At 40.4% G+C, this 27,044-nt stretch overlaps 2 protein-coding genes across 7 annotated transcripts in view; both read left to right on the top strand.

Annotated features, from left to right (window-relative positions):
* The window catches only part of LOC118426508 (nitric oxide synthase, brain-like), a 95,474-nt gene extending 68,679 nt beyond the window's left edge, over positions 1-26,795 (top strand). For 2 of the 5 annotated variants that reach the window (XM_035835955.1, XM_035835956.1), the window contains exons 6-28: positions 733-874; positions 1,718-1,857; positions 2,683-2,854; positions 3,504-3,605; positions 3,953-4,147; positions 5,396-5,496; positions 7,414-7,558; positions 8,512-8,616; positions 9,222-9,286; positions 9,674-9,712; positions 9,927-10,055; positions 10,459-10,633; positions 11,453-11,597; positions 11,869-11,947; positions 12,114-12,307; positions 13,148-13,317; positions 14,168-14,378; positions 17,869-17,956; positions 18,686-18,804; positions 19,500-19,663; positions 21,794-21,988; positions 22,358-22,519; positions 23,280-26,795. In XM_035835955.1, the coding sequence (XP_035691848.1) occupies positions 733-874; positions 1,718-1,857; positions 2,683-2,854; positions 3,504-3,605; positions 3,953-4,147; positions 5,396-5,496; positions 7,414-7,558; positions 8,512-8,616; positions 9,222-9,286; positions 9,674-9,712; positions 9,927-10,055; positions 10,459-10,633; positions 11,453-11,597; positions 11,869-11,947; positions 12,114-12,307; positions 13,148-13,317; positions 14,168-14,378; positions 17,869-17,956; positions 18,686-18,804; positions 19,500-19,663; positions 21,794-21,988; positions 22,358-22,519; positions 23,280-23,417 (3,175 nt within the window). In that variant the 3' untranslated portion in view covers positions 23,418-26,795. The remainder of the gene's footprint in view (positions 1-732; positions 875-1,717; positions 1,858-2,682; positions 2,855-3,503; positions 3,606-3,952; positions 4,148-5,395; positions 5,497-7,413; positions 7,559-8,511; positions 8,617-9,221; positions 9,287-9,673; positions 9,713-9,926; positions 10,056-10,458; positions 10,634-11,452; positions 11,598-11,868; positions 11,948-12,113; positions 12,308-13,147; positions 13,318-14,167; positions 14,379-17,868; positions 17,957-18,685; positions 18,805-19,499; positions 19,664-21,793; positions 21,989-22,357; positions 22,520-23,279) is intronic. The other 3 variants (XM_035835957.1, XM_035835958.1, XM_035835959.1) reach the window with 3 other exon arrangements.
* The window catches only part of LOC118426514 (coiled-coil domain-containing protein 157-like), a 1,184,186-nt gene that overhangs the window by 238,825 nt on the left and 918,317 nt on the right, over positions 1-27,044 (top strand). The gene's annotated exons all lie outside the window — the stretch shown is intronic.

Here is a 27,044-nt window from a genome sequence, read left to right as displayed (position 1 = left end):
TGATGTATATTAAGCAAAATAAAGACCTAATTTGCATAATTAATGAGAAAATGCTTTTGTTTCATTGTGGTAAATGACAGGAAATTTTTACTTGTAGCATTTGGAAGTTATGTACAGGTGAACATCGTTGAACATCAATTATGCAAATGAGATCCTCATTTTCATAAATTAGCAGAAAATGCGATAAAAGCCTTCTTTCTTAACATAGATTGTGTACGTCTGCTGTCTGGTGGAGGAGATGATCAGCTGATGTAATTTATGCAAATTAGAACCTTATGTGCATAATCAATGACAAACACAATTAATACAGCAGTTGTAAAGAAAGGTAGGCTTATTTGGCGAAGGTATGGGGTCGTGGAACTCTAGTTTTGCATTATATGGTTTCAGTGTGTGTAGTACATCTGCAATTTAGCCCTAGGGCTGCAATCATATATTTTTAAGCGCTATCGAATAAACCAGTTATCACAGTGAAACGAAACAGGTAATACCGATCACTTGTTCTGTTCAGCGTTCGACACCGTTTGGGTACTAAACATAAACGTAATGTTGATTGGTCTTCAATTGAACTGTCATTTACATATCAATACTGCGTTCATGTAACACCTGTTCTTTTAGGTCAATGACGAAAGATTGCTGGTGCTATCTGAAACGTTTGACCGTCTACAAAACGTATCTAGTTGCTTGAGTAACCTTTTCTAATTGTGTGTAATTTTTTTTCTTTGGAATTCCAAGGTCGGCCATCACTATCTTCCCCGCACGTACCGACGGAAAACATGACTTCAAAGTGTGGAACTCTCAGTTTGTACGGTATGCCGGTTACAAGCAGCCGGACGGGTCCATTGTAGGTGATCCGGCAAGCGTGGAGTTCACTGAGGTATGGACCTTCATTGTTGTTTGAAGCAAACTCAAAATTAATTGTTTGAAGCAATCTCAAAATTAATATAAAAATTTCAAGATTGTTTGAAAGGATCTCAAGATTCATAAGACTTATGGATCGATTTTAAGTTTCAGATTTTTTCACCGAGGTATGGACCCTTAAGATTGTTTGAAACGATTTCGAGATTAATGGAAACAATCTCAAGATTGTTTGAGTTTTTTCACTGAGAGAAATAGACCCTGCCATCAAGATTGTTTGAAATGGTCTCATGATTTTTTAAACGAGCTCAATGTTGTTTAAAACGATCTCAAGATTCATTGAAGCAATTGCAAGATTCATTATAATGATCTCAATATCGTTTGAAACAATCAAGAGGTTAATCATAAAAAGTCTCGAGATTGTTTGAAACTATCTCGAGATTAATGGAAACAATCTCAAGGAGAGTTTTACACCGAGAGACATAGACCCTGAGCTTGAGAGATTGTTTGAAATAGTCTCAAGATCGTTTGAAACGATCTCAAGATTGTTTGAAACAATCTCAAGATTGTTTGAAACAATCGCAAGATTGTTTGAAACAATCTCAAGATTGTTTGAAACAATCTCAAGATTCATTGAAACAATCGCAAGATTTATTGAAATGATCTCAATTTGTTTGAAGCAATCTCAAGATTTCTCTAATCAAGCTCAATATGGTAACATGCAAAATGCACTTAATACACATTGTATCTCCTTCGATTCTTACAGTTCCTTTTCTAAATCCACATCTATGCAGCTGCCCCATCTCCTAGCACACAAGTGCGAGCTAAAGGAATTGAACTGTATTTGATATCTTATGCATAGATCTGCCAGAGCCTGGGATGGAAGGGAAAGAACGGCCCGTTTGACGTCTTGCCACTGGTGCTGTCTGCCAACGGTCAGGATCCGGAACTGTTTGAGCTGTCAAAGGACCTGGTGTTGGAGGTAGAGCTCAAGCATCCTAAGTAAGTACGACTCATTGCGCAATCAGGTTGCCATGGCCTCCTGCATGAAATAAGCTTTTTTTATAACTACTTCAAGACTTTTATCGTCTTCAACTTTCGTCATGTTGTCGGAAATAGAGATCAAGCATCCCAAGTACTACCCATCGTACATACAGGTCCAGGATTTGGGGGCTCTCTTTCGTACAAAAGATTTTCACATAGAGTCTCCAAGAAATGGTCGTCAACTGCAGGAAAACATTGCATTTTATCATGCATTTCGCAGTACAATACAGTGGATGTTAAAACTGCTAATAGTGATGACAAGGATAGTAACGGTGATGGTTATGATGGTGATGACGATGGTGGTGGGGCTGATGATGGTGCTGGTGATGATGATGATGGTGATGATGGTGATGTGATGATAATGATAATATGATGTGATGATGAGGGTGGTGGTGGTAGTGATGATGATGATGTGATGATGATGATGATGGTGGTGATGGTGATGATGATGGTGATGATGGTGATGTGATGATAATGATAATATGATGTGATGATGAGGGTGGTGGTGGTAGTGATGATGATGATGATGATGATGTGATGATGATGATGATGGTGGTGATGGTGATGATGATGGTGGCGGTGGTGATTGTGATGGTGATGATGATGTGATGATGATGATGATGGTGGTGATGGTGATGATGATGGTGGTGGTGGTGATTGTGATGGTGATGATGATGGTGGTAGTGATGATGATGATGATGATGATAATGATGGTGAAAAATTCGCTTTGTCAGCCCATCCCATCTATTTAGTTGTCACCAACTGTTTATGATTTTACCCCAGGTACGGGTGGTTCAAAGAGCTCGGAATGAAGTGGTACGCCTTGCCGGCGGTGGCCAACATGCTGTTCGATGTGGGAGGAGTGGAGTTCCCTGCCGCACCCTTCAGTGGCTGGTACATGTGCACGGAGATCGGCAGAGATCTGTGCGACATCAACAGATACAACTTCACCGAGGTAAGTCCCTTCATAGTTTGGTCGGCGTAGTAAGAAAAATGAAGAACATATTGTACCATACTCTGTGCATTCAGTCATTTCTAAAACATTCCTGACCAGTTACATTTTAGGATACAAAACTCCTATTTATTCGGAAATGTGACGAATGCATTACACAGACTCACAGGCAGCATTGCTGATAATGTAGTCTACAAGCAGGGAAAAATACACAAGACCAGTTAGATAAATGAATGCAACTTTTTCGGGTCAAACGTTTATCGTTCGAGTTATTTAATCAACATGGTCTTAGAATGATGCTTCATTGACACAATACTATGATACGGCAAGAACCTTATCTCAACTAGTCTCGTCATGAGCTCTGACAAGAATTATCTAGAACACGTATCCAAGATGGCGGCCCCCAGATAGGTGTGTGTTGAGTTGTGCTATATAGCTAACTTCTGCTAACTTCTAATTTTCCACGTTATACCTGAATAGAACTCGAACTGCTTGAATTTTTCTGGTGGTCTAGGACTTTAATGGTTTGGCTGTTGAATGGGAAATAGAATTATCTAGGTTGATTCTCTATCTATTTCGGTTAATTAACTATCTTATTTGCGATGTCTTTGGGAATGAACCCTCGATTTCTTTCTCTATTCATTCATTCCAGCAAATTGCCAAGAGGATGGGGCTTGATACAGGACGGGCGTCGTCACTATGGAGGGACCTGGCTCTGATCGAGGCTAACGTCGCTATTCTTCATAGCTTCCAGGTATGGAAGGTGCTATAAACTGCTGAAGTATGGTGTACATATACATATGCGGGCAGTAATCTTTATGAAGTTTTGTTATCATTTTAGAACATTTTATTGAGGTATTCAGCAATTTTTATATTCATCTTATCTGTCATTACAACAAGAAATAGATGTGTTTATCTGTTTATCAAATGTCATCAACAATTGCGTAGCCCCTTGTGGATCCGATTATATCCGTTGTTCATCCCAAACTGGAGGTATTCTAGGTTTTTTTCCTACATGTATATGTGTAGTACAAATTTCGCTGCCCGACCGGGGTTTGAACGACCTAACAAAGCCTAACAGAAAGTCTCTACGTTCCACAGACTTGCAATGTGACCATCACCGACCACCACACCGCGTGCGAGTCATTTATGAAGCACATGGAGAACGAACAGCGTCTGCGCGGCGGGTGTCCGGCGGACTGGGTCTGGATCGTCCCTCCTATCTCTGGTTCTCTCACTCCCGTCTTCCACCAAGAGATGATCAGTTACTACCTGAGACCGTCTTACGAGTATCAGGTAAGCACTTGGCATGAAAGTTCATCTGTGGTGTTGGCATTGATTATATAAAAATACTAACACCTTACATATAAGTATTATAACGCCGGAATGAACACTTACCCCAGTAAAATTTCGGACGAATTCCGTCTACCTTGTTTACAGAATGAATGACCTTCAGCAGTGACGTCAGGAACACACCACGTTTCTTGGAGGGGGTTATAAATTAACACAAAGTCTATGCCGCCCCCCGTCTCTGTTGAGGGTGGGCCGATGGACTCTGATGTACACTGCCTCATTCGCAGTGTATAGCAAAAACCTAAGACTCGCAACAAAACGTATAGAAACCTGGGCGTCAATACTTACTGCTTGTTGTCCGATCTCCATGATTGACGGTAACTAAAAAAAACACGTTTGCAATCAATATCCATCTTTTGTCTCTAGTGCGACCTATACGGGCTAGTGACCTGTTCTGGAAACAATCTTATAAAAAAATGGCCGTTCTTGCGCCGTACACATTTTGTCAATTCTATAACATCAAAATTGGATATAGGAGAATTCATTTTACACAACCAGAGCACTTACATTGCTTACGTTTCGATGTCTCTCAGACACCTTTGTCAGAGCTTCTAACTGGAGTTCTGCTTCACTGCTATATGTAGCCGATGTAGGTGGCGCTTTTGCGGTGAGAAAATAATCCCAAACGTGGCTGAGCTTGTATACCCCCTCGTCCCGGTTCATCACCGGGGTTTACTATATCTTATCAAAATTGCATGACAAATATGTCCACGTCGAAATTATAGATACGAAAAATAGTAATACTTAGTTTCGGACACTAATGCAGTTGGGACCTAAGCCAAGGCAAAGATGACTGGTAATTACCAAAAACCTTTGACTTTTAGAAATCATATTCAAAGTTCATATAGTAAAGTTTTTTGGGCACAACCAAGGAGTACTTACTTCCAACGTTTCGGTGTCTATCCGAAACCATCATCAGGGTAGAATGACTGGAAACTACTTCTTGCTGCTACTTATAGCCGATGTAGGTGGCGCTGCAGCAGCAAGAGTGTCGTCCCAAACGTGGCTCAGCTTGTATTCCCCTTCGTCTCTGTTCATGACTGAAGCTGATTTTCTGATCCAAACTGCTTCTTTAATCCAGCGTGTTCTTCTGTTTTCCTCTCTGTCGATGACTCTTAAAATTGCCCCTTCCCAGTCTCTTACGCAATTGCATATTCAAAGTTGACCGTTCTGTCGTTCCTTGATCTATAGGAAGATGCGTGGATGACCCACGTGTGGAAGAAGAAGGAAGATACCAAGAAGATAATGCCCGGCAAGGCGAAAAGAAAGTTTGGCTTCAAGGAAGTGGCCAAGTAAGTCTTCAAAAACAGTCAGAAATGTTTAGGTAATCCACCGACGAACGTTATAATTTGTATAGTGACTCTTGCGTAGAGTTTGCCGTATTAGTACATGAGTCTTTCGCCACTCTACACTCTACTGGACGGGAATAGCCGGGTGACTTTTAAGTGACTAATTTTTTTTATGACCCATACGTGATTTTCTTATTGAAATATGACGTACATGCACGATGTTAAGTATGATCTAATCGACGGGAAAACACAGAAGGTGTTTTGAAAGTCGTTTTTTTATCCATGAAATTCGTTGAGCAACCTGTCAAACATTTTCAGGCTTAGAATCTGATTTTTTTTTTAGTTTATTTTTTTTAGAAATATATTCATAGTAGCAAAGACGTTTGCAAATTACTTTCTCAACAAGCAGGTTCGATTTCGAAACTCCAAAATGAGGCGTTCGGATTTTTCCATTTGCCTTCAAGTATAGGTTATCTTGTATTTACGACGATTTCTTATTCCCTCCCGCTTTTGTCCTCCTTATCCAAATCAATTCCACCGAGCCTTGAGCCCCCCTAATGCCTACTAATTCCACTGAAAACTGAGATACAGCCTATTCCCCAACCGCACGACTCATTCCAACACGCTAATCGTTGAATTAATGAAATAACCTGCCATGCATCCGCTTTTGGAGATTTTGGAGGGACAAGGGAGATACCAAATCGTAAGTAGACATAGGGGGTCACAAATCGCTCTTCATTTTATTTCTACGCTAAATTTTGCGCCAAACAAGGCAGTACCAACTACTGGTGATTTTTATAATAAGGCCATGTTGATTTGATGATGTACATGGAATCCGCACGTGCATCAATTTCCGTCCATTTGCAAACATTTCGACCATATATGAAAGTATATGCCGTGATTCGGAAATGATTATAGGATACTAATGTCACAGAATTCAAAAATCGACTTGAAAGAAGAATACTTAAAAGACCACTTCCTGACCACTTAGATTTCATAAAGAAGCCAACTTTTGTTTTGCTTTATTAAAACTTTTTGTTCGTTCGGTTGCATCAGTTTGGGGTCCCCAGAGGATGTCATCCATATGATCAAATCAACATGGCTTACTGACTTAAATAATCAGTGCGTCAAGGAAGTATTGTATAAATTACCGGAGTACCTGTATTGTCCTGACCACTTCCAGAAGCGAAACGGCATGCTTAATTGTTGGAAGTCGGTATATACTGTCCGAGAATACTTACGGAGGTAATTAAGGCTTAGGTCACATTTCCAAACCGGCGCCCGGCCGGAATGTTTCAAGAAATGAAATATTAAAATGTATAGCTAGAAATATATACACATGATGCCCATGAATTTTATTTTGACATTTTGTATATTTTGATGTCTTTTATATCATTCTTTTCGCTCCCGAAAGCTGCCCGGCCGGGCCCCGGTTTGGAAATGTGACCTAAGCCTAAATCGTTATCTCACTCGACTGATCCAAATTGTCCACGAAAAATGCGGCAACTTCACTTGTGGTCATACCGACGTAAGACGCATTTATGTATGAATCCCAGATGAGCAGGTTATTGGAAATCCCAATGAATTAGTGTACAATGATTAAAAATGCATCAAAACGGGATTCGCAGCAATAAAAGGATATAAACTTATGGCAACCATAGCACAGCATAGGTAAGATGTTTTAGAATATACATATTGCACACTTTTGCGACTTATGATTTTTTCCAAGCATTTCAAAAAATATGAAATTTCAGGCCATAAAGTGGGTCAATTAGCGGATTTTGTTGAGGTCCAGTGAGATACCTCCCTGAACTACAGTGTGTACGTAGATCCACTGAAAGCAATACTTCTAATAGCAACAAGGTTATACCTCTGAGGCCTATTGGCACCCTGCAAATAAATGTACCATTTTTTCACCAGAGCCGTAAAGTTCTCCGCAAAGCTGATGGGAAAAGCGCTGGCTAAGCGGGTGAAGGCCACAATCCTGTACGCCACGGAGACCGGCAAGTCGGAGCGGTACGCCAAGACGATCTGTGAGATCTTCAAGCATGCGTTCGACGCCAAGGTAGGAAATATTCCGTAACCATTTTCTTTTGTTTTGCTTTTTTAGACAGACGGGGACAATACGGCTCTGCACTCAAGTTAGTAAGATCTTTTGACTGTGCCACATACGAAGTACATACAGAAGGTAAAGGTAGTATTTTACCTCCCGACCGAGGTCAGGTAGCCATTCTCACACCTGAATGGAGTGAAGAAGGTCGTGTTAAGTGACTTTCCCAGACGTATAACGTCGGGGGCAAGGCGGGTATCGGACTGGGGATTTCTCTAGGGTCTGAGTCCGACACAATTTTCGCGGTATACAGAATTTCATGGCAATATAGCAAACACCAGTATTTCAGTGGTCTCTCGTTAAGATACTGTCTGTTGTCTCATGTATGTCGACGTCTCTTTTATGTTTCTACCATGTACTTACAATTAGCCTAACGGGCATAGGGGTTTTTCTTATTGGGCCGGTCCGGAAAAACTGGACTTGAAAAAAATAGATAGACCGGATAATGGACCTATTAGAAATTGAACATATTACTTGATTAGGTATTCACACGATTTGGCGCTTGCAGGTCGAAGAGATAACAAAAGCGAAGTAGAGTATATCCTACAGTCATTTCTACCAAGTTTTGCACGAGGCAGTTAGTAACTTAGCGTTGTAGGATTTTAAAACGCCAGAGTGAGTATGATACTCCACCAAACAGATTTCTTTGTAGTGAAATAGACCATTGTTGTGAGTATCCTCCATTCACAAGTTTTCACTTACTGAATCAGGTCTTGGTTCAGGTCCAAACCTCGACTGAACTTCCTCTGGAACTGAATTGTACCTGGACGTGAATTTTCTGTACCGGTACCCACCCCTAAACGGGCAGCCTGGGGATCGGATTACATCGTAACCACAAATTCGCGGTGAAATTTAATAGCGAAGGTCTCGATGTTATAAGCTATATTTAATAGAATGTCGTTCCCTAGGTGATGTGTATGGATGATTATGACATCATGCACCTGGAACATGAGACACTGGTCATCGTAGTGACCAGCACGTTCGGCAACGGAGACCCACCGGACAATGGGGAGGTACGTAAATATGGTTGATCGATCGATCGATTGATCTCAATTGATTGATTGATTGGTTGATTGATTGCTTAATTCAGTGTCTATATTTTGAATGAAGAGCTTTATTGCACATTTTGCCCCATTGGGCTAAGTACAGGTCACATGGTAACAATCATATATATGTAACAATGGAAACAATCATACACATCAATATATGCAGATATGTGTCTTATCTATTCTATGACATTCGACTTCCTCTCGCTTCTTCGTAATTGCATAAATGTGGCTAGCTGTATGGTTGGTTAGAGTTGTTTTATCAAAAACTGTTAGGAACATAAATTTCTCTTTACTATTCAAGTATCTGAAGTGGGGAATTTAATACTTAACATATACTGAAGCACACAGAGAGAGACACATACACACACACACAGACACAAACACGCACGCACGCACACACACACAAACACGCACGCACACACAAACACACATGCGCACAAACACGCAAACTCATACACACACAAACACGCAAACACACATTTGCTACAACCTCCTTTGAACATCTACTTTTACATTTACATTTACATTTACATTTACATTTACAATCCTTTGAACATTTACATTTACAGTCGTTTGGCCAAACCCTTCTGGAGATGCGACATCCGCCTATGGACAACAACGACAACAGACCGCCGTAAGTATACCTGCAGAGAAAGGCAATTCAAAGCTTCAGCTCTCAAGATGCAAGATCTCTAGTATTGAACATAAGCAATGCACCAATAACTGTATTATAATCGCCTCTCTTTGTTTTGTTTGTAACGAACAATGTCTTGAACACATTTAATCGGAACTAATTTATGAATTATTGCCTTTTTCATAAAAAAGGAACGAAAATAGGGATTTGCGGAAGGCTTCAATGTTTCTTCTCTTTTTTTAGTTTTAAACCCTTTCTTTTATACCTAGATTATAGTTTTCTCTTCAAAATGCCAAATAAACACAAAGCTACTAACTCACTTGCTTCATCAGATAACGTTCTGCTTATTTATTTTTGTTTTGTTTTGTTTACATTTATTTCACAAAGTAGGCGGATTAGGAAGGTTTCTGAATCGAGCGATGACGGGTTGGTACTTCAATGTTTACCTCCTCTTTTTGTTTATTTGATTTTTTATTTGTACATATTTGGCATTGTGCGATGTTGAATGTGACTTTATTTAGGTTGCATACGAGAGGAACTGAACTAACTAAATATCCCACTGTCAAACTTGAACGTTGGATGACGTAGCCATTTTATGTGTATGCGTGACGTTTTAGTCGATTTATGTTAATTTATTCAGCGGGCACACCAAACGGCTTAGTAGCATCTCTAGCAGCGCCACCGAGCGGCGCCGGAAGTTCTCGCACCAGATGAAAGAACGGGACATGGAAAGTATGGACTTGGACGGCGGTCCCCTCGGCAATGTCAGGTGCGTTCATTTGTTGTTGAACTTGAATTCAAAGTTAATCTTTATTGGTAGAAATCATTCTGAATCAAGGGGGGATTTCTAATACAAATATTGTGCTTATGCCAAATGTTCCACTGTTCAATGCCATCGCAGTTACGGGATGAGCAATCCGCCGCTTCTGTGACGTCACTTTATACAGATAGAACACGTCACTCGGGGAGCATTGGATGATAAGCTGAAGAAATTTATGGCGCCCCTCGTCTCTGTAAAGGATGCATAACGTGACGTCATTGGGGAAGTGGATTGCTCATTCTTTTAACAAAGACTGAAGTTGGATAGTTGAAAATCTTTTGTTGAAAATTACAGTTCAGCTTTGCTTCAAAATCAAAAAAAAAAAATATTGATCATCTTTTGTCTAATGTAGGTTTTCAGTCTTTGGACTAGGCTCTCGGGCCTACCCAGGATTCTGTGCGTTTGCGCATGCGGTGGACACGCTTTTTGGGGAGCTAGGAGGAGAACGGATCTACAAGATGGGGGAGGGGGACGAGCTGTGCGGACAGGAGGAGTCTTTCCGCAAGTGGGCTAAAGGCGTATTTAAGGTAGGAAATAACATTGGCTGGACGTTTTCCGATAAACTTCGTTAACTTTCTAGTCTAATCTTAAGTTAGATATCCCTGTGGAGCTCCATAAGATTTATTTGCAGGAACACTTGAGATCAATTTACTTGATCCTCAGATAGTTGCAAGCTTCAGATTGTTTTAAAGAGTCTTAGGACTTTTATGAGATTGTCTCATAGAATCTTGAGCTTGTTTCAGAGTCTTGAACTTGTTTTCAAGGAATCTTGAGATTTTAATAAAGAGTCTTGAGATTTGTTTAAGAGTCTTGAGAGTGTTTTAAGAGTCTTGAGATTTTTCAAAGAATCTTGAGTTTATTTCAAAGAATCTCGAAATTTTTTAAAGACTAGAGATTGTTTCCAAGAATTTTGAGATTGCTTCAAAGAGTATTGAACTTGTTTTAAAGGAATCTTGAGATTGTTACAAAGAGGTTTGAGATTGTTTTAGGAGTCTTGAGAGTGTTTGTAAGAATCTTGATATTTTTCAAAGAATATTGAGATTTTTAAAGAATCTTAAGAATTTTTTAAAGACTAAAGAATGTTTCAAAGAATCTTGAGATTGTTTGAAAATATCCTGAGATTATCTTTAAGAATCTTGAGATTCTCCAGAAGACCTTGGGATTCATTCTAGAAATCTCTAGATTTTCGATTTCCAATGACGCGTGACAACGTCAATAGGTGATATCCCTATTCTGTACGTCTGGAAGTTTTGTATGCTTTATCTAGTAAACACGACGACGCACAGGGAAAGTGTGACTTGCAGGAATGTTTATCTACCGTTTCTCTGTCTTGTTGCAAACCACAGGCAGCCTGTGATACTTTCTGCGTCGGCGACGAACTAAACATGAGCGAGGCTAGTGCCACCCTGCTGAACAGTGACACCACCTGGGCAGCGGACAAGTTCCGACTCATTCCGGCAGAGGGCGTTAAGGAGTGGGACATCTGGGAGGGTAAGTACTAGTATATTGGAACAGATTCTTGGAAGCGCCATTTAAAATAAATGCCATACAAACGTCTTCGCATCATAAACTGACGTGCTTAAGCTTTTTTGACTTTCTTGTATACAGACTTTCAAGACTAACTCTCATTTTCAGAAAACCCTTAAAAGGTTTTGTGTACTTTTGTTTGATTTCGGCATCGCTGGAAATTTGTATGTGTTTCAGGACTATCAAAAGTACCCTGCCGTATTTCGGTACCAATATGAACCTTGATGTGTTTCAGGACTATCAAAGGTGCACAGTAGAAACGTGGTACCCTGCCGACTCATCTCCAGAGAGAACCTACAAGCTCCCGACTCCGGGTACTTTGAACGTCATTTTATTGCACCACTTTTGCGGACTAGAACGCCTTAATTGAGCTGGCATTTACGAATGAAAGCCATTGCAAAACTGCTCCTTCTGGGGACTCCTTCTTCGTTTTTCATCACTAAAATCTTACGAAATCACGTACTTCTCTTCCTATTGTAGCCGTGAGACCATCCTGGTGAGACTGGACTCCCAGGGCTCGGACGACCTGAACTATGTGCCCGGCGACCATCTCGCCGTCTACCCGGCCAACGAGGACCACCTGGTGCAGGCCGTGTTGGACCGCCTGGACAACGCTCCCGATCCGGACTGTATCGTCAACATGGAGGTTCTGCAAGAGAAGCAGACTCCGCTAGGTACATAAGGGCAGTTCCATTCCAACGGTGTAGCTACAAAGCGTCAGGTTCTACTTCTAAATGTATATATAATGTCATTATTTCGTATTTTTGTGGAGGAAATGACCTACTTTGTAGCTGGACATCTCGAGTACGGGGTATGTATCTGTATATCGGCCCTTCCACGCACGTTACACGTCAACTTCGGCGTAACATATAAGCTACTTGTCAACATATACGTTACATTCATTCGGATAACGTCTTCAACCGTAACACAAGGGTGGTATGAGGTATCTTTAGACTCCATTCCAAGTCACCAGGAGGGTTGTCCTTGTTATCAGTACAACATTATTCTACCATTTTAAACATTAGTCAATATTTGTCACACCCTGTTAATGGGTCAGTTAGCTGGGAAGTACAGGGAGTATTCATGAGCGACATGGATACATTTTGTTACACCATGCAAAATCAACCAGTGTCAAGCAGTGAAACTTAGAACTATACAGAAGAAGGCAGTAGGTTCGAATTAACACCTTATTTGGGAGCAACAGCCAAAATCTACCATAAAATGTTGCAAATACTTGTAAATATTTCTAAAAATTAAAGATTGACATAGTGGTGTGCTAGACTCTGAATAATGAGGTGTTTGCAATTTTACTTTAATTTTTTCCAAAATATCTAAATAAATTCATACAGTACAATATTCGTTTTAATCTTTTATATTAGAACGATTGTGACATATTGCTTTATACAAAATATGATATATTCCTAAACTACTGCAATCATTATAAAAAAGACTTGCTTTGTCTTGGAATGGACTCTACTGTTCGCTTATCCATTTGTCATCGTGTTTCGGTCCAGGAGCTATAAGATCATGGATGACGAGTGAGAGACTACCACCCTGCTCTCTACGGACTGCCCTGTCTCGGTACTTCGACATCACGACTCCTCCATCACCTCAGTTACTGCAACATCTCGCTACACAGGCCACGGACGAGGAGGAGAAGAAAGAACTGGAGGTTTTAGGAAAGGTAAGCTGTTTCATCAATTTTGAAATTAACTGTCGTTGCGGAGCAGTCTATCATCGATAGATCAGTTACAGATAGTTTTAACATACACCCAAACTGAAGCCCAGCCTGATAGCTTTCGGGAAAGAAAAATATTATATGTATGAATGGCACCAAACTGCACAAGAGGTACAGAAAATAGTCGTGGGTATGTTTTGTATAGTTTTATGTATAGTATCTATTTTTCGTTTTCACAAACAGCCCGGCCTGCCCCCGGTTTGGACGTTAGCCTAACTAAAGTTGATCTATAAATCCAAAAAATGAACCAAAATATATTGCGATCCATGATTTAAGTAATGTCTATGATACATAAATGAGAGACGGCTCGTATGCAAGTTGTCATTTAGCTTCCAGACAGATCAGGGCACTTTTTGTCAAACAATCTGGAACAAAATACCACCATTAGTTATTGCTGCACTCTAGGCCACGGCAAACGGTAAAGCTAAGGGCACAACCCGCCGTACGTGCAAATACATGCTGTCTACGTGCCAAAACGTGGGCAATTTTTGGGATCCGTACGTGGTAAGTACCGCCTCCGTACGAACTCGTAGGGAATCCGACGGATTTTGGAGCACGCAGACACGCCGTAGAACTTTACGTGCAGGCAAAACTTTGTGAGCCATCGGGTTGCGGATTCGCCCAGTACGTGCGAGTACGGGCGACGCGCCTGCCCTGTACAGCCTGAACGTTTTCAGAAATGCTTGGCGGACGTGGCCTCCGAAAAAAAAGTACGGACAAATTGCATGTACGGCGGGTTGTGCCCTTAGCTTTAGCGATCGGTGAGAGTATACACCTTTTCTCTTCATCGGTGTAGGGAGACTCTAGGTATGAAGACTGGAAGTTTGAGCGCACCCCGAACCTTGTGGAGGTCCTGGAGGACTACCCGTCCCTGAAGGTGGCCCCTACCCTCCTGCTGAGTCAGCTGCCCTTCCTGCAGCAGCGGTACTACTCCATCAGCTCCTCACAGCTCATGTACCCGGGGGAGATCCACGCTACAGTCGCCGTCGTCAAGTTTGCCACTCAGGGTAGGGAACGAGCAAGGACATGCTGTCTTATTACGCACCATAAAAAACAATGCAGTAGTAAATAAAATGTAACGTAAAAGAAAACAGTAGGGCCACGTTGATTTCATCTTAATCTTAATTGGACTCGAAATATTATATGACATTAGCATACATTTTCCGATATTTGTTTTGGCAATCTACGGCATCTATTTGCTTATTTTGCAGTAGTCTCCAATCACATGTGTCAGCTGGATAAAACAAAATAGAGGAATTTCAGTCAGTCTTTTCCGGTCTATCCAGCTATCCGCCGGCTGGTCAGTTTTACCAAAAAAATTAACTACTTTGTTCCTAACTTGACCAAAGCCCCCTATTAGATAGACCGCATATGAGACCGTGAGATAGTGAGACCGCGTGGAGTAATCGGCAGCGCGTTTGGCTCAGGACCTATAGGTCCGGGGTTTGAATCCTGCCTTGTCACCGACCTTGTGCCCTTAGGAAAGGTACTTAACACGACTTTCCTCACTTTACTTAGGTGAAAATGAGTACCTAGCTTCGATTAGGGCCGTCCCTCGGATAGGACGTTAAATGGAAGTCCCGTGTACGCACGTCAAAGAACCCAACGTACTTATCGAAAAGAGTAGGGGTCCTTCCCGGTGTGAGTGGCTCAAAACCAACGGTCCTTTGCCGCAACTGGGGCAAAAACTATCGTAATATTGATGTCATTAGGCGCTGTATATAGGCTGCCTTTTCAGACCCTTGCGATTTAGCCCCGCCTACTGTAAGCTCCTCGCAATTCAGCCCCTGGCTGCGAAGAGAGAGTAGTTGGCTCAAACAATACAATACAATACAATTACTATTTGGCCAGGCCGGATTCCGGTCGAAGCTAGTTTTGCAACTGCTTCGCACGATTTACCGATTTACAGTATGGCTTAAAAATCAATGCGCGTGTTGATGTCATCCATATGATTAAATCAACATGGCCTTAAGCACCTTTTTTGGAGAAGATGTAAACTAGGAGGAAGGCGACTTCCAAACCTTGAAAGAAAATCGATCCAAACCAGTTCCCTCAGATGTATATTTTTGCCAATGAAGGACTGCAAGTCAGCCATGCATCCTTTACCGAAAGGTAGTTTTTTGGCATGGACTTACCGACGTATACATATATCACACCCCACTTTAGTCAAACTTATATACTCATTAAGGCTGAAATGTTCCGTGAATTCATGCTCACGAGCATCTAAATTGTGGCATTAACGTTAAGTGCTTGTTACAGTGTACGGTTAATCTGGCATCGGAAAAACATTTCTCATTCCGAATCCGCGCATCTCAGTTTTCCCTTTGGGGATACGCGCGCCAAAAGATATTTTTACCGAGGTTCAGTTTGAATACAGAAAAGGAAGGCCATTACTACACACATGACTTCCTACAATCATGTACATGTGGACCAACTTGTAATAATATAGAATGATCTTTATTGCATGTTCCTGCCCATGTGGGCTAAATGCAGCAAATCCCATAATGGGATACTAATTATAAAGACTAAGTACTATAACATGTAGTATAACAATTGAATAAACAATACATCTGCAACTAAGCTATCACTATATCTAACGTTTACATGACTCTTCCCTTTTCTTAAAACATGTGTATACGAACTCACAGAGTTTGTGTTGTACAAAGTTGTCTGTGGTTGTCATTATATGTACAAACAGGTTGTCGTTGGTTAACTCTTTACATCGTGTATCTACTACATTCAGAGCACTGATAAAAGAGTTGCGCATATCATTGTATAAAGGACACTCTAATATAAAATGGACTTCATTCTCTATACGGTTGGAGTTACAAAGTGTACAGAGTCTATTATTCGGAGGAGTCTGGTTGTATCTTCCCACTTCAATTTGTAGGGGATGGTCACTGATTCTTAATCTAGCCATGGCTCGGCGATGGTTGAAATTCTGAATATTAAGGTACTGTTCTCTTTCGTAGGTATGTTTGATTTTTCTATATGTTCTTAGTTTGTTTCCTTGGTTTCCGGTCCTACCACTGGAGTTCAGCCCTGAGTAAAAGGTTTGAAGGTAAATGTCCTTCAGTCTTTGCTTCACTTCCGACTGAATTGAGGGTATATCTCGACCGTTGTTTAACAATAGGTATGCATAACCCGACTCCTCCAAAATCTTACTTACATTAGATAGCCAGCATGGTATATTGCGTCTGTGTAGGTCTTGTTGTACAAGAAATGCTTCATATTGTATGCTATTTGTCGGTACTTCTCTAGTTAATCTACAATAATAAGAAAATAGTCTACTGAAAGCCTCGATCCATAGAGGGAATCTTCCTAGCTCCGCTCTAGTAGCGAGATTACTGGCATTTCTTCTTACACCTAAGACAACTTTACAGAACTTTAGATGCGCTTGCTCTAATGGAGAATTGTCGTTTAAACTAGAATTGCTCCACACTTCTGCACCATACAATAATATTGGCACAACACGAGCGTCAAATAACTTACATTGCAGTGGTACTGAAGCATTGTTTCCTCCAAGAGTTGTTCTTATGCTAAATAGCGCCCTTAGTGCCTTCTTTTGGAGGGTTTTCATTGCTGTGTTAAATTAACACCCCGCTGTAAATACTACGCCTAAATAACAGTACGAGGATACCACTTCTATGTCTTTGTCGAATAAGCAAAATTTATAGTTTGATAACAACCGTCCCTTACGATTGAAAACAATGATTTTCGTTTTCTTTAAGTTTACTGTTATTTTCCATTTATTGCAGTAAAGGCCGAGAACATTGATTGCGTTCTGTAGGCCACGTTGACTTGTTGACAACATGACAACGTCATCGGCATAAAATAAACTTGATACTTTGGATGAATGAAGTAGAGGGGTATCTAGGTCTCCTGTATTGAGATCGTTAACTAAATCGCTAACGTACAGATTAAATAGCGAGGGGCTTAGAACACATCCCTGTCTCACGCCAATCTCTACAGGGAAATTTTCACTCAGACCTATACTAGTTTTTACACAGGCTTCTGAGTTACTATATAAACTTTTGATGATATGAAAGAATTTCCCCGAGATGTCATTGGATAGAAGTTTGAATAGAAGACCCTGGTGCCAAACTGAATCGAAAGCCTGAATCGAATGACAATGACAATGAAGTTTATTGCATATTCATGCCCCACTAGGGCTAAGTGTAGTAAGTTACCTACAGAGAGAATGACAAGCTATGCTATGTCCTACTTATACCTAAGTTTTACATGCTTCTTCCCTCTTCTTAAAACAGGTGTAAACGAATTTACAGAGTTCTTCTATTACATCGAAGTTAGCTGATGACATGACATATTTGAACAGGTCTTCCTTGGCTAGATGTGCATATTTCTGTTTTACAGGTATAATAGTATTAGCAAAGATATTACGTAAATCTTCATACAGTGAACATTCTAGAACAAAATGCACTTCATTTTCTATATATAGTTCTTATCATATAATATGTATTTGTGTATTTTTCCTAGGTGGTGTGGGCCCTATCCACAATGGAGTCTGTTCGTCTTGGTTGAACCGAATTGAGAAGGATGACATCGTACCTTGTTTCGTGCGGGCGTAAGTTTCATGTTGTAAATTTACTGTGCTAATCCTGAACTTACAAAACAAAGACGAATGTAGCTCAAATGAACTACAACCAAGATTGACGAGAAGTCTGAAATAGCGTTTTACGTCCTAATTAAAATGATCAATAAGTTTTCTTACATGTCAACAAGATTTCTTAATTCTTGCTTCCTACATTCTACTTCTTTCTTTAAGTCTCTATTATCATCACTTCATTAGGCTTCATTGTGCGTGATTAGTTGTTCTTTAATTTGTCTTTTTTCAATTGGAATTAGTGCTCACCCTCTTGAAATTGAGAGAGGGCGGTACAAGAAGCTACCTTGTGTGTAAAAGAACGTGCAAACAGTGCACGTCAAACATGGTGGAAGACGAAACACATTTTATGTCAAAGTGCTCTTTCTAAGATCACGAAAGAAAAGAGCTGGTTGAAGAGGCCACCAAATTCCATCCAAACTTCTTAACATTCACCGACAAAAAGAAAATAATTCTAAAATCACAAAACCCACACATAATAGAAAATGTGGGATCTTTCGTCTTCCACAGTCTTCGAAAAAGGAGTCGAACCCAATAACCCAGGATCTAGAGTTAGCTTTTACTAGTTTTAGACTAGAGTAGACACCTCTGATATTGTTTTTACATTGTTTGAATCTCTCATGTTACCTGCAGTTAGCCCACTGGCAACAATTTGCAATAAACTTTATTTAAATTATCGGTTGTTCTAAGGGCACAAAGCTTCCATCTCCCGGAGGACCCCACCGTGCCGTTGATGATGGTAGGTCCCGGGACCGGCATCGCGCCGTTCCGCAGCTTCTGGCAGCACAGGCAGATGGAGGTCACCTCTGGTGAGCAACCAAAGATTGTTTTCAAACAAGAGTTCGAACATCGCACGCCATGTTATCATTGATATCACGCATGTACATGTGTCTATTAGTCCTATTACTTTCAATCTTCGGTGACTATGACAAGCATATGGAAATATATATCAGCAAAACCATAAAGTGATAGACCTTAAACAATCCATCCCCACAAAATAGTAATCTCTTCCATTGACCCTATGACCTGGAATGTCTGTCATGTCTGATAAACGACTAGTTCTGCCAACTCTGAAAGCTGATAAATTCCTGTCATGACGCAATTCTGACCTCACTCACTTCAGGTCACTGTCCTAGCTTTAGTCAAGTAACTACGAACACACAACAGCACAAACATAAAGAATCACTGAAATCAAAACATCTGTAACCGCAGGCAAATATTGGTCTGAAAGTATCAAATATCAAAATAAGAAAAGCACGAAGACTATTTAAGCTGATGATCAGTAAAGCACGAGGACTAGTAAAATGAGGACTAGTTAAAGTCAGGACTAGTAACACTAACCGAAAGATAATTGAAAGAATGTCTAATTAAAGATAGTTGAAAGAATGTCTAATTCCATGTTGATGTCTAATTAAAGATAGTTGAAAGAATGTCTAATTCCATGTTGATGTCTAATTGAAGATAGTTGAAAGAATGTCTAATTCCATGTTGATGTGTCACCCAGGCGACCCACACCATCGGCCAAAGTTCGGCCAGATGACGTTAGTGTTCGGCTGTCGGCAGTCCAAGATGGACGACATCTACAAGCATGAGACAGCACAGGCTAAGGAGGACGGCGCACTGACTGAGGTCTACACGGCGTTGTCCAGAGAGCCAGGCGTACCAAAGGTGAATTTTCCACGTTCCTTTCCAATCGAACGTTGCCCTACATCAGGTGCAGAAACAAAAGCTTGATTGAAATTCAAAATCATCGTTTTTAACCTAGATCCTCGGTGCATTCTAATAGAGGCAGTATTTTGATAACTTTTACATGGGGACATGCTAGAAGAATAATGCTGCGAGGAGCTGGCTGCGAGACAGCATATTCAGTGCTATTCGTCCATTGTTATTGAAAATAATCAATAATTCGTGGTAATACTGCATGTAGGATCTAAAGGGCCTGACTTTCCTGGTTAAACATACTTGTAGTCTTGTAAACCCAAGACCTAAAACCACATGTACTTGACTTTGTACGCATATCCGAACATAGCCACTCGAAATTTCTCCAGACTATGGTTGGGAGTCTGGTCAGGAGCTTGGTCAAGTACCCATCTAGTCCTTAGAAGTTATCAGTACCAACCTACAATACATTTTGACAAAACAAATTTGAAAAAGCATATAAGACTGGAACTAGAATGTATTAGAATTACAGACCTCCTAACCTTCAAGTATTTTGGGGGGGAGTGGTTGAGAGCAAAGGGTTCAGAATGTGCGACAGTAGCCTAAAAGCGCGGTCACATAGGTCGTTCGATGGACCTACGATCGCTAGCCTCATATATTTTGGAGGACTAAAATGTACGTCCATCTCCTGCAAAGTTCAACATTCTTGGTACACAAAATGCTGTTTTGGTTCCATGTCGGTGCCTGGTTCTGTCACGGCCTGCATGAAAATGCTATGGCATCGAAATCGTACAACGATCGCACTAGTACCCCTGTCACATTTGGCGAAAATCGATCGACCGGCGGTTCTGTGGCAATCGCCCGAGCCTCGCTTGTAATAACAACTTTATTGCACAACTAGAGTTCGGCGACCTCATACCTCCATGAAATATTCAAGCTTTTGTAAATCTTATGCAAAGGACTTGCACATTTTCATGATGCATGCATGGTGATGTTCATCATTGACTAACATACACATGTCAAGTACAAAATTCCTATCATTAATCATTGAGCAAATATCATTGCAATTTTTGCATGTATTATGCAGATCAGTTCCTAATTAGCATATTTGGCATCTGCTTATGTTCCATCTATCATAATTCACATTTGTTACATTAATTGAAGTCAAGTTATTGAAATAATGGAATTATACAATTTCCTCATTAATTATGCAAATAGTGTCCTCATTTGCATAACATGTATATCATTATGAACATCTTTGCCTAAGCTACCTGCATGCCTAAAATGATGGCAATCCATCATTCCTCTCTGCAGTTATCTTCTTTGGAATGTCTTGACAAAAATACCCATGCAGTTCCAAAATTAAATGTTAGGGGGCTGAAACTTGGCCCACTATGTCATGACGCTGAAAGCTGTCTACCATCCAATTATGAAGACCATATCTTTTTCGGGACAGGAGGTACATTGAAAAAACTGCTAGGATAGAATATTCTCATTAATTATGCAAATGTACTCTAATTTTGCATGATTAGCATCTTATCTTGTACAACATTGTCTAAGGTACCTACATACCAAAAATCATGAAAATCCGTTATTCCTTCTTGAGTTATCCGCTTCAGAAGTTTTTGACAAAAATGCCCCTGCTATCCCAAACATAGTCGCTAGGGGGCCCAAACTTATGTCCCTTATTCCTGAGCACAAGAGCTACCTAACAATAAAAAATCTTGACCATAACATGTTCAGAACACCGAGATAGCAAAACCGGAAGTTGTGCTGCAGTACCAATGCAAGCCGCTAGGGGGGGGGGGGGAATCTAATCACTTCTAGCTTCTATCACACCCCACCAACACACCAAGTATGCAACCAATCCATTCAGCCGTTCTTGAGTTATCTTGTTGACAGACAGACAGACACACACACACACAAACGCTACTGAAAATATAACCTCCATGACATTTCATGGAGGTCAATAATTGTACAAGGTACAAAGTATAGCTTATATGTGACAGGGACGGTTTTCAGGTGAAAAATACGCGCAACCCTCTGTCGATCTTAATTATGGCCGATCTTCCATCGATACGCCCGAAAATCGTGGATAATGTGACAGGGGTATAACGCAATACATTCTTGATTCCCCAGTCGTACGTCCAGAACGTCATTCTGGACCTGATTCCTGAGAAGGTGTGTGATCTCCTGATGAACCATAACGGCCATTTCTACGTCTGCGGCGACGTGTCCATGGCGGCAGACGTGTGCAACACGCTGGAGAAGGTCATGGAGAAACAACAGGGCATGGCACCCAACAGGGCCAAGGACTTTGTCGACAAGCTGAAGGTTAGAGCTTGTTTCGTTGTACCATTTCACCAGATATGACGTTGGCGGGGACAGTTTGCATAGAAATGTCTAGTCGTGTTTCGTTTATAGAAGAAATTTATTGCACGACAATTGTACATGATACAATGTATGGCTATTGCACAAAGTACAAAATAGAGTAATAAGATAAAGCTTAAAATACGTTAGGGGCCTACACCTTTCTGACCTGCGCATATGCAGTTGGGTCTTTGAAAGAGCGTATATCTATCATCTAAAAGATATGGTTGTCGTAATTTTGTGTATGAATAGATGGTATTAAATCATTGGAAGTGCAATCATTGGATTAACGATATATCACATGATATTACAATTTGACATTTTTCTTTGAAGGACTGCAACCGCTACCACGAGGACATCTTCGGGGTGACCTTGAGGACGCAGGAGGTGACTGACCGAGTCCGGTCGGCCGCGCGTAAGAACTGGATGCGAGTGAAGAGACTGCGGCCCAGCACGGTGGTACCGCCCACCAGAGGTCTATCACCGGTACGTGAGGTAGGGGAGAACACATTAATAATCTGGCTTTTGTTTTCTACAGCAGGCTTGCGGTTGCTACTCTTCATCTAAGCTTCTACGCGTCCTTGAGGCATGATTATGATTATGCACTTTCTCCAGGTCTTCATTCTAATCTGCTTCCACAGTCAGCAGAGCACTTTGAATGGCTAGCCTTTGTTTCCGTTAGGTATCTGTTTGCATCTTTTCACCTGCAGTGTTTTTCAGTTTCCTTCAGAACGCACCTGGTGGCATGGCAATTCAACACCAACTCTTGCATTTGAATAACGCATTTTAGTTACCTTCAGGATGTCCAACTTCAGTCCATAGCAAAATACCTCCTTTCCATTAAAAGCTGCCATTGCTGCTCAACAAAAGTCATAGACAAAGAAGGAATCTTTTTGATATGTTTTGTATGTATTGTGGTATATAAAAAAAATAACGCCATCTTTGTTCACATCATATTCCAATCATAAATTTACCAAGGGTCACATATCCATTTTTTTGTATTTCAACGGTTGTTCAAGGATTGCCGTCTAGTGGAAAGGGGATCCTGTTATTGGTGTACAGAAAGTGCGAAATGGAAAGAAATAGAACGAAATGAAATGAAATGTACAGAAAGTGGAACGTAAGAAAGTACGAAATTGGATGAAATAAACGTAATGGAACGAAATTGAACACCCCCAATTATCTCATCTAATGATGCTAATGTTGACCGTATTCTAGCGTTAAAATCTATTCCTTCCGTTTGTCTACCCAACAGAGTTCCTCCTTGTCGTCTACACCGATGTCCACGCCCTCGGTCACCCCCGCCAACTCCCCTTACTCCTCGCCGCTGCACCGACCCGATCCGACCGTGTGCGCGAACGGTGACTTACCAAGTCTGCATATTGAGGAATAAATGCACCCGCCACACAGTACAGGAAAACTGGTAACGAAGACGCCAATACGTAAGGGCTTTACTTCATGGGTAACAACGTAAGATTTAAATGTCGTAGGATGTTCCAGCAGGCTTACCCTTATTGTATGGTTATTGTATTATTTTACTTTACTATTTATCAATTATAATCACTTTTGTTTAGTATAGAGGAGAAGGGTCTAGCATAGGGGTAGGTACCGGTACAACACCGGTTTTTCTTGTTGGACCGGTCCAAAATCAGTGGACCGGGCTTTGGACCAGTTAAAGAATTGACAGGTTATACTGGCAGGCGTTCAAGTGTTTGGGATGAAAATAACAATAGCAAAGTAGAGGAGAGTTGGTGGTCATTTTGCCCAAGTTTCTATGGTCAAACTCGACGTAAGTTAACAGAGACAGTTAGTGTTACTTAATGAAGTTTTAAAACTAAACCAAATAGGCTCCTTTGTAGTAAAATTGACCATTGAATTGAGTATTGCAAGTTTCCACAGCCAGTAAGGTCCAGGTCCGGACCAGGACCTTATCTTCTGGACTTGGACCGTACCTGGACCTGATCATGAATTTTCTGGACCGATACCCACCCCTCATCTAGCATAAGGTACATACGGTTGTCCCTCCTTCTGCACGTGTTGTATCTATTGGTTATCGTATTTTGTATCATGTACTTTCTTATTGTGCAAATAAATGGATAAATAAAAAAGGTTATGACAGAACCAAACACAGACAAGGATCTCAAACAGCCTTTTCGCAACAACACAGCTGAGTTTTGCACAACATATGCACGACTGTTCCAAGTGACTTCGGTTTTCGATCGTACGACAATCGTACGACAATTGTCTCCAGGTCCAAAATTGCGTAGGGTGTACGTAGCGCGTGCCCAGAATGTGATGACACGTCATAGGAATGTAATCATATTGGCGTATATAAGAATAATATTCATTGCTGATATACGTATACACTTAGCGGTATCCGAAGAGAAATTGTATCCAATGCCCAGTACTCTGATGCAAAGTTGGCCAAACATCCATTAGACACCGTACATGTACATTGTATATGCATTTGCGTTCTGGGTACACGCTCTGATGGTTACTCGTGCTTGCATATAGTGAAGTGGTCAATAAAAGTAAAAATACCATGCAATGCATAGCCTTGTCCGACAAAGCAACACGTATACATATAAGGTTTTTGTTATCTTTGTATGGTAGAATTTTTGTATCCCTACTTGGCAGTTTCAGTCGACAATACGATCTCTAGTATTATTTACCCTGACGTTCAAATAAACATATATCAGTATATCTTGATTTAAGTATATACATAGATACGAATACATTTATATTGAATTATATATATATTGAATAACACATATATAGATATATGAATATCTGATATGTGATCAGGTACATATGTGCATTGTGTCACACATATTTCATTTATAGACGATATTCACTTGCGAAACACAATTTTGATGAGGGCACGGAAAGAAATCATTTGGTTTTGTCATCCGACGCGTTTGCTCCTTTTAGAGTACTGATTTAATTTTCGTCGTTTTTTAATTGGATATTTGGTCAATGTGACTTCAATAGAATCAAATATGTGTCATCTAGCTTAATTTCATTGCCGTACGCAGACCCACGCCCAAGGCCTATACTGGTATACAGCATATCACATTAAGGAGTAAGACGATCTAAATACATGTATACTAAATACCTCGGGGAAGCTCTACTAAACTGGGCTGTGGTTTCCACTTTTGTGCGAGTGGTCTATACACCTCTAATCAACTGTCAGCCAATCAGAGTATCTTATGAATGTTTTCTGTAGATAAATCTGGTTCTCTCATTGGCTGACAGCAGCTGGTTAGAGGCCATGCCTACAAAAGTGGAAACCTCAGCCCAGTTTAGCAGAGCCTCCCCAAGATATTTAGTATATTCCGTGTTTGAAGCTCTGTATAAAAGAATGGACGCATGTCCAGAATTGTGCGTGAAGTGAATACAGACATCAGTATTTGCCATAGTTTATAAGAGCCACTTCTCACCCTCTACCAGTACGTTTGGCTGCGTTTTTGATGACGATAAAAACAATAAAAACAATACCTTTTACATCGTTTGAAATGTATGTGAAGAATAATTGATACCAGTCACAATGAGCTTGTCATTGAAGATGTTCATAATTTGTAATGTTATGTATACAGAAAGGAATATGCTTAAAACATGACTTGATGTGGATCTTTGAAGATGTTATAGGCTTACCCAATGAAGAAATAATGCATTGAAAACATGTACTGGAGCGTTCATGAACATCTAAGAGGTACTTATGAATTGATACTGTAGTGTGATGTGTGCGATTGTGCTTTGAGGCAATACCCAAGAAAATGCTACAATCGCCTACAATTTATATGCAAGGACATTTTCCATTGACTTCAATTGAATTCCAAATGATTCTACTTACAGAGCAAGTTTTTGAATATACCAAAATCCAACGATAGATATATTTGAATGTCACAAATTATAGTCAGTGTTTCGAATATAGATACATGTATTACGGAAGTTCGTGGTCTGTTGTGCTGTTTGGTCATTACGTGCACGTAAACAGGTCTGTCGTTCCATTGTTCTTGCTGCTAAAAGTGGCAGTTATGCAAATTTTACCAGAACGGAGCTGCAGCGGCTTGACAGGCAATCAACTACGAGTATTTCTTGATGTTGATGTTCAGCAATTTCAGAATGACAGAGAAAAACTGAATGAATAGACGATGTATATGAAAATTACGTCACGTTTGATTGAAAAGAAATATGCAGAGTATAGAAAATCTTTGAAATCACTTGCTAAGCTAGCACTTGCTAGTAATTGTAGTAGAATTGGCCTCATGATCATCATGAACAGTTTAAATGAAAAGAATGATGCAAGTAGTGAAGAGCATTTTTTAAAATAAAATTGCAAGTGATAATGTCGTAGAGCTAACTGCATCTTACTTGTATTGATGGAGCCGTCTTAAGATAGACAATGTGAAAGAAGTTGGCTTTACTACGATTGCTTGTTGTTGCTGCTTGACGGTGAGGGCCACATATTTTAAGCAGGTGTGTTTGGATGATCGCCCGCACGAATATTGCAGATTTCTATCTTGCAAAAACATGTATTAGATGTTCTATATGAAATACTAGTACACTCTACAGGATTTTCACAAGCTGATGTATTGTTGTCATGTATGTATGAAGTGACAGTCCTTGTCGAAACAATGACGTCTTTGGTCGCGGTGTGTGCAGAGAAGACAGAGAGACAATCCTTGCTTTGTACATGTTAGAGTCTATGGAACAGCATAGTGTGAATTTTGGGTTGTTACGTCAGGTGAATGGATAATAAAGCAAGTTCTTGTTCAAGACTGACGACTTCGCGTCATTTCTTTTAATCTTTTCCTTAGATAAGTTTTATCATCAACAAAATTATCCAATTATCTTTGGCAAGGAATTTGACATAGGCGATCACAGTGCATTTCCAAACATAACAGAAAACCTAACATATAGTGATATTGCACCCAAGGGAATTGCCCGATATTTGTAAAAGAATACACGTAAGGCCTGTAAGGCCTAGATGAAGGACATTCGCCAACTTACTAATTGA

Source organism: Branchiostoma floridae, chromosome 11 (assembly GCF_000003815.2).
Source record: "Branchiostoma floridae strain S238N-H82 chromosome 11, Bfl_VNyyK, whole genome shotgun sequence".
In the NCBI taxonomy this organism is placed as follows: domain Eukaryota; kingdom Metazoa; phylum Chordata; class Leptocardii; order Amphioxiformes; family Branchiostomatidae; genus Branchiostoma; species Branchiostoma floridae.
Note: the sequence above shows the minus strand (reverse complement) of the source record. Positions and strands in the feature narration are given on the sequence as shown.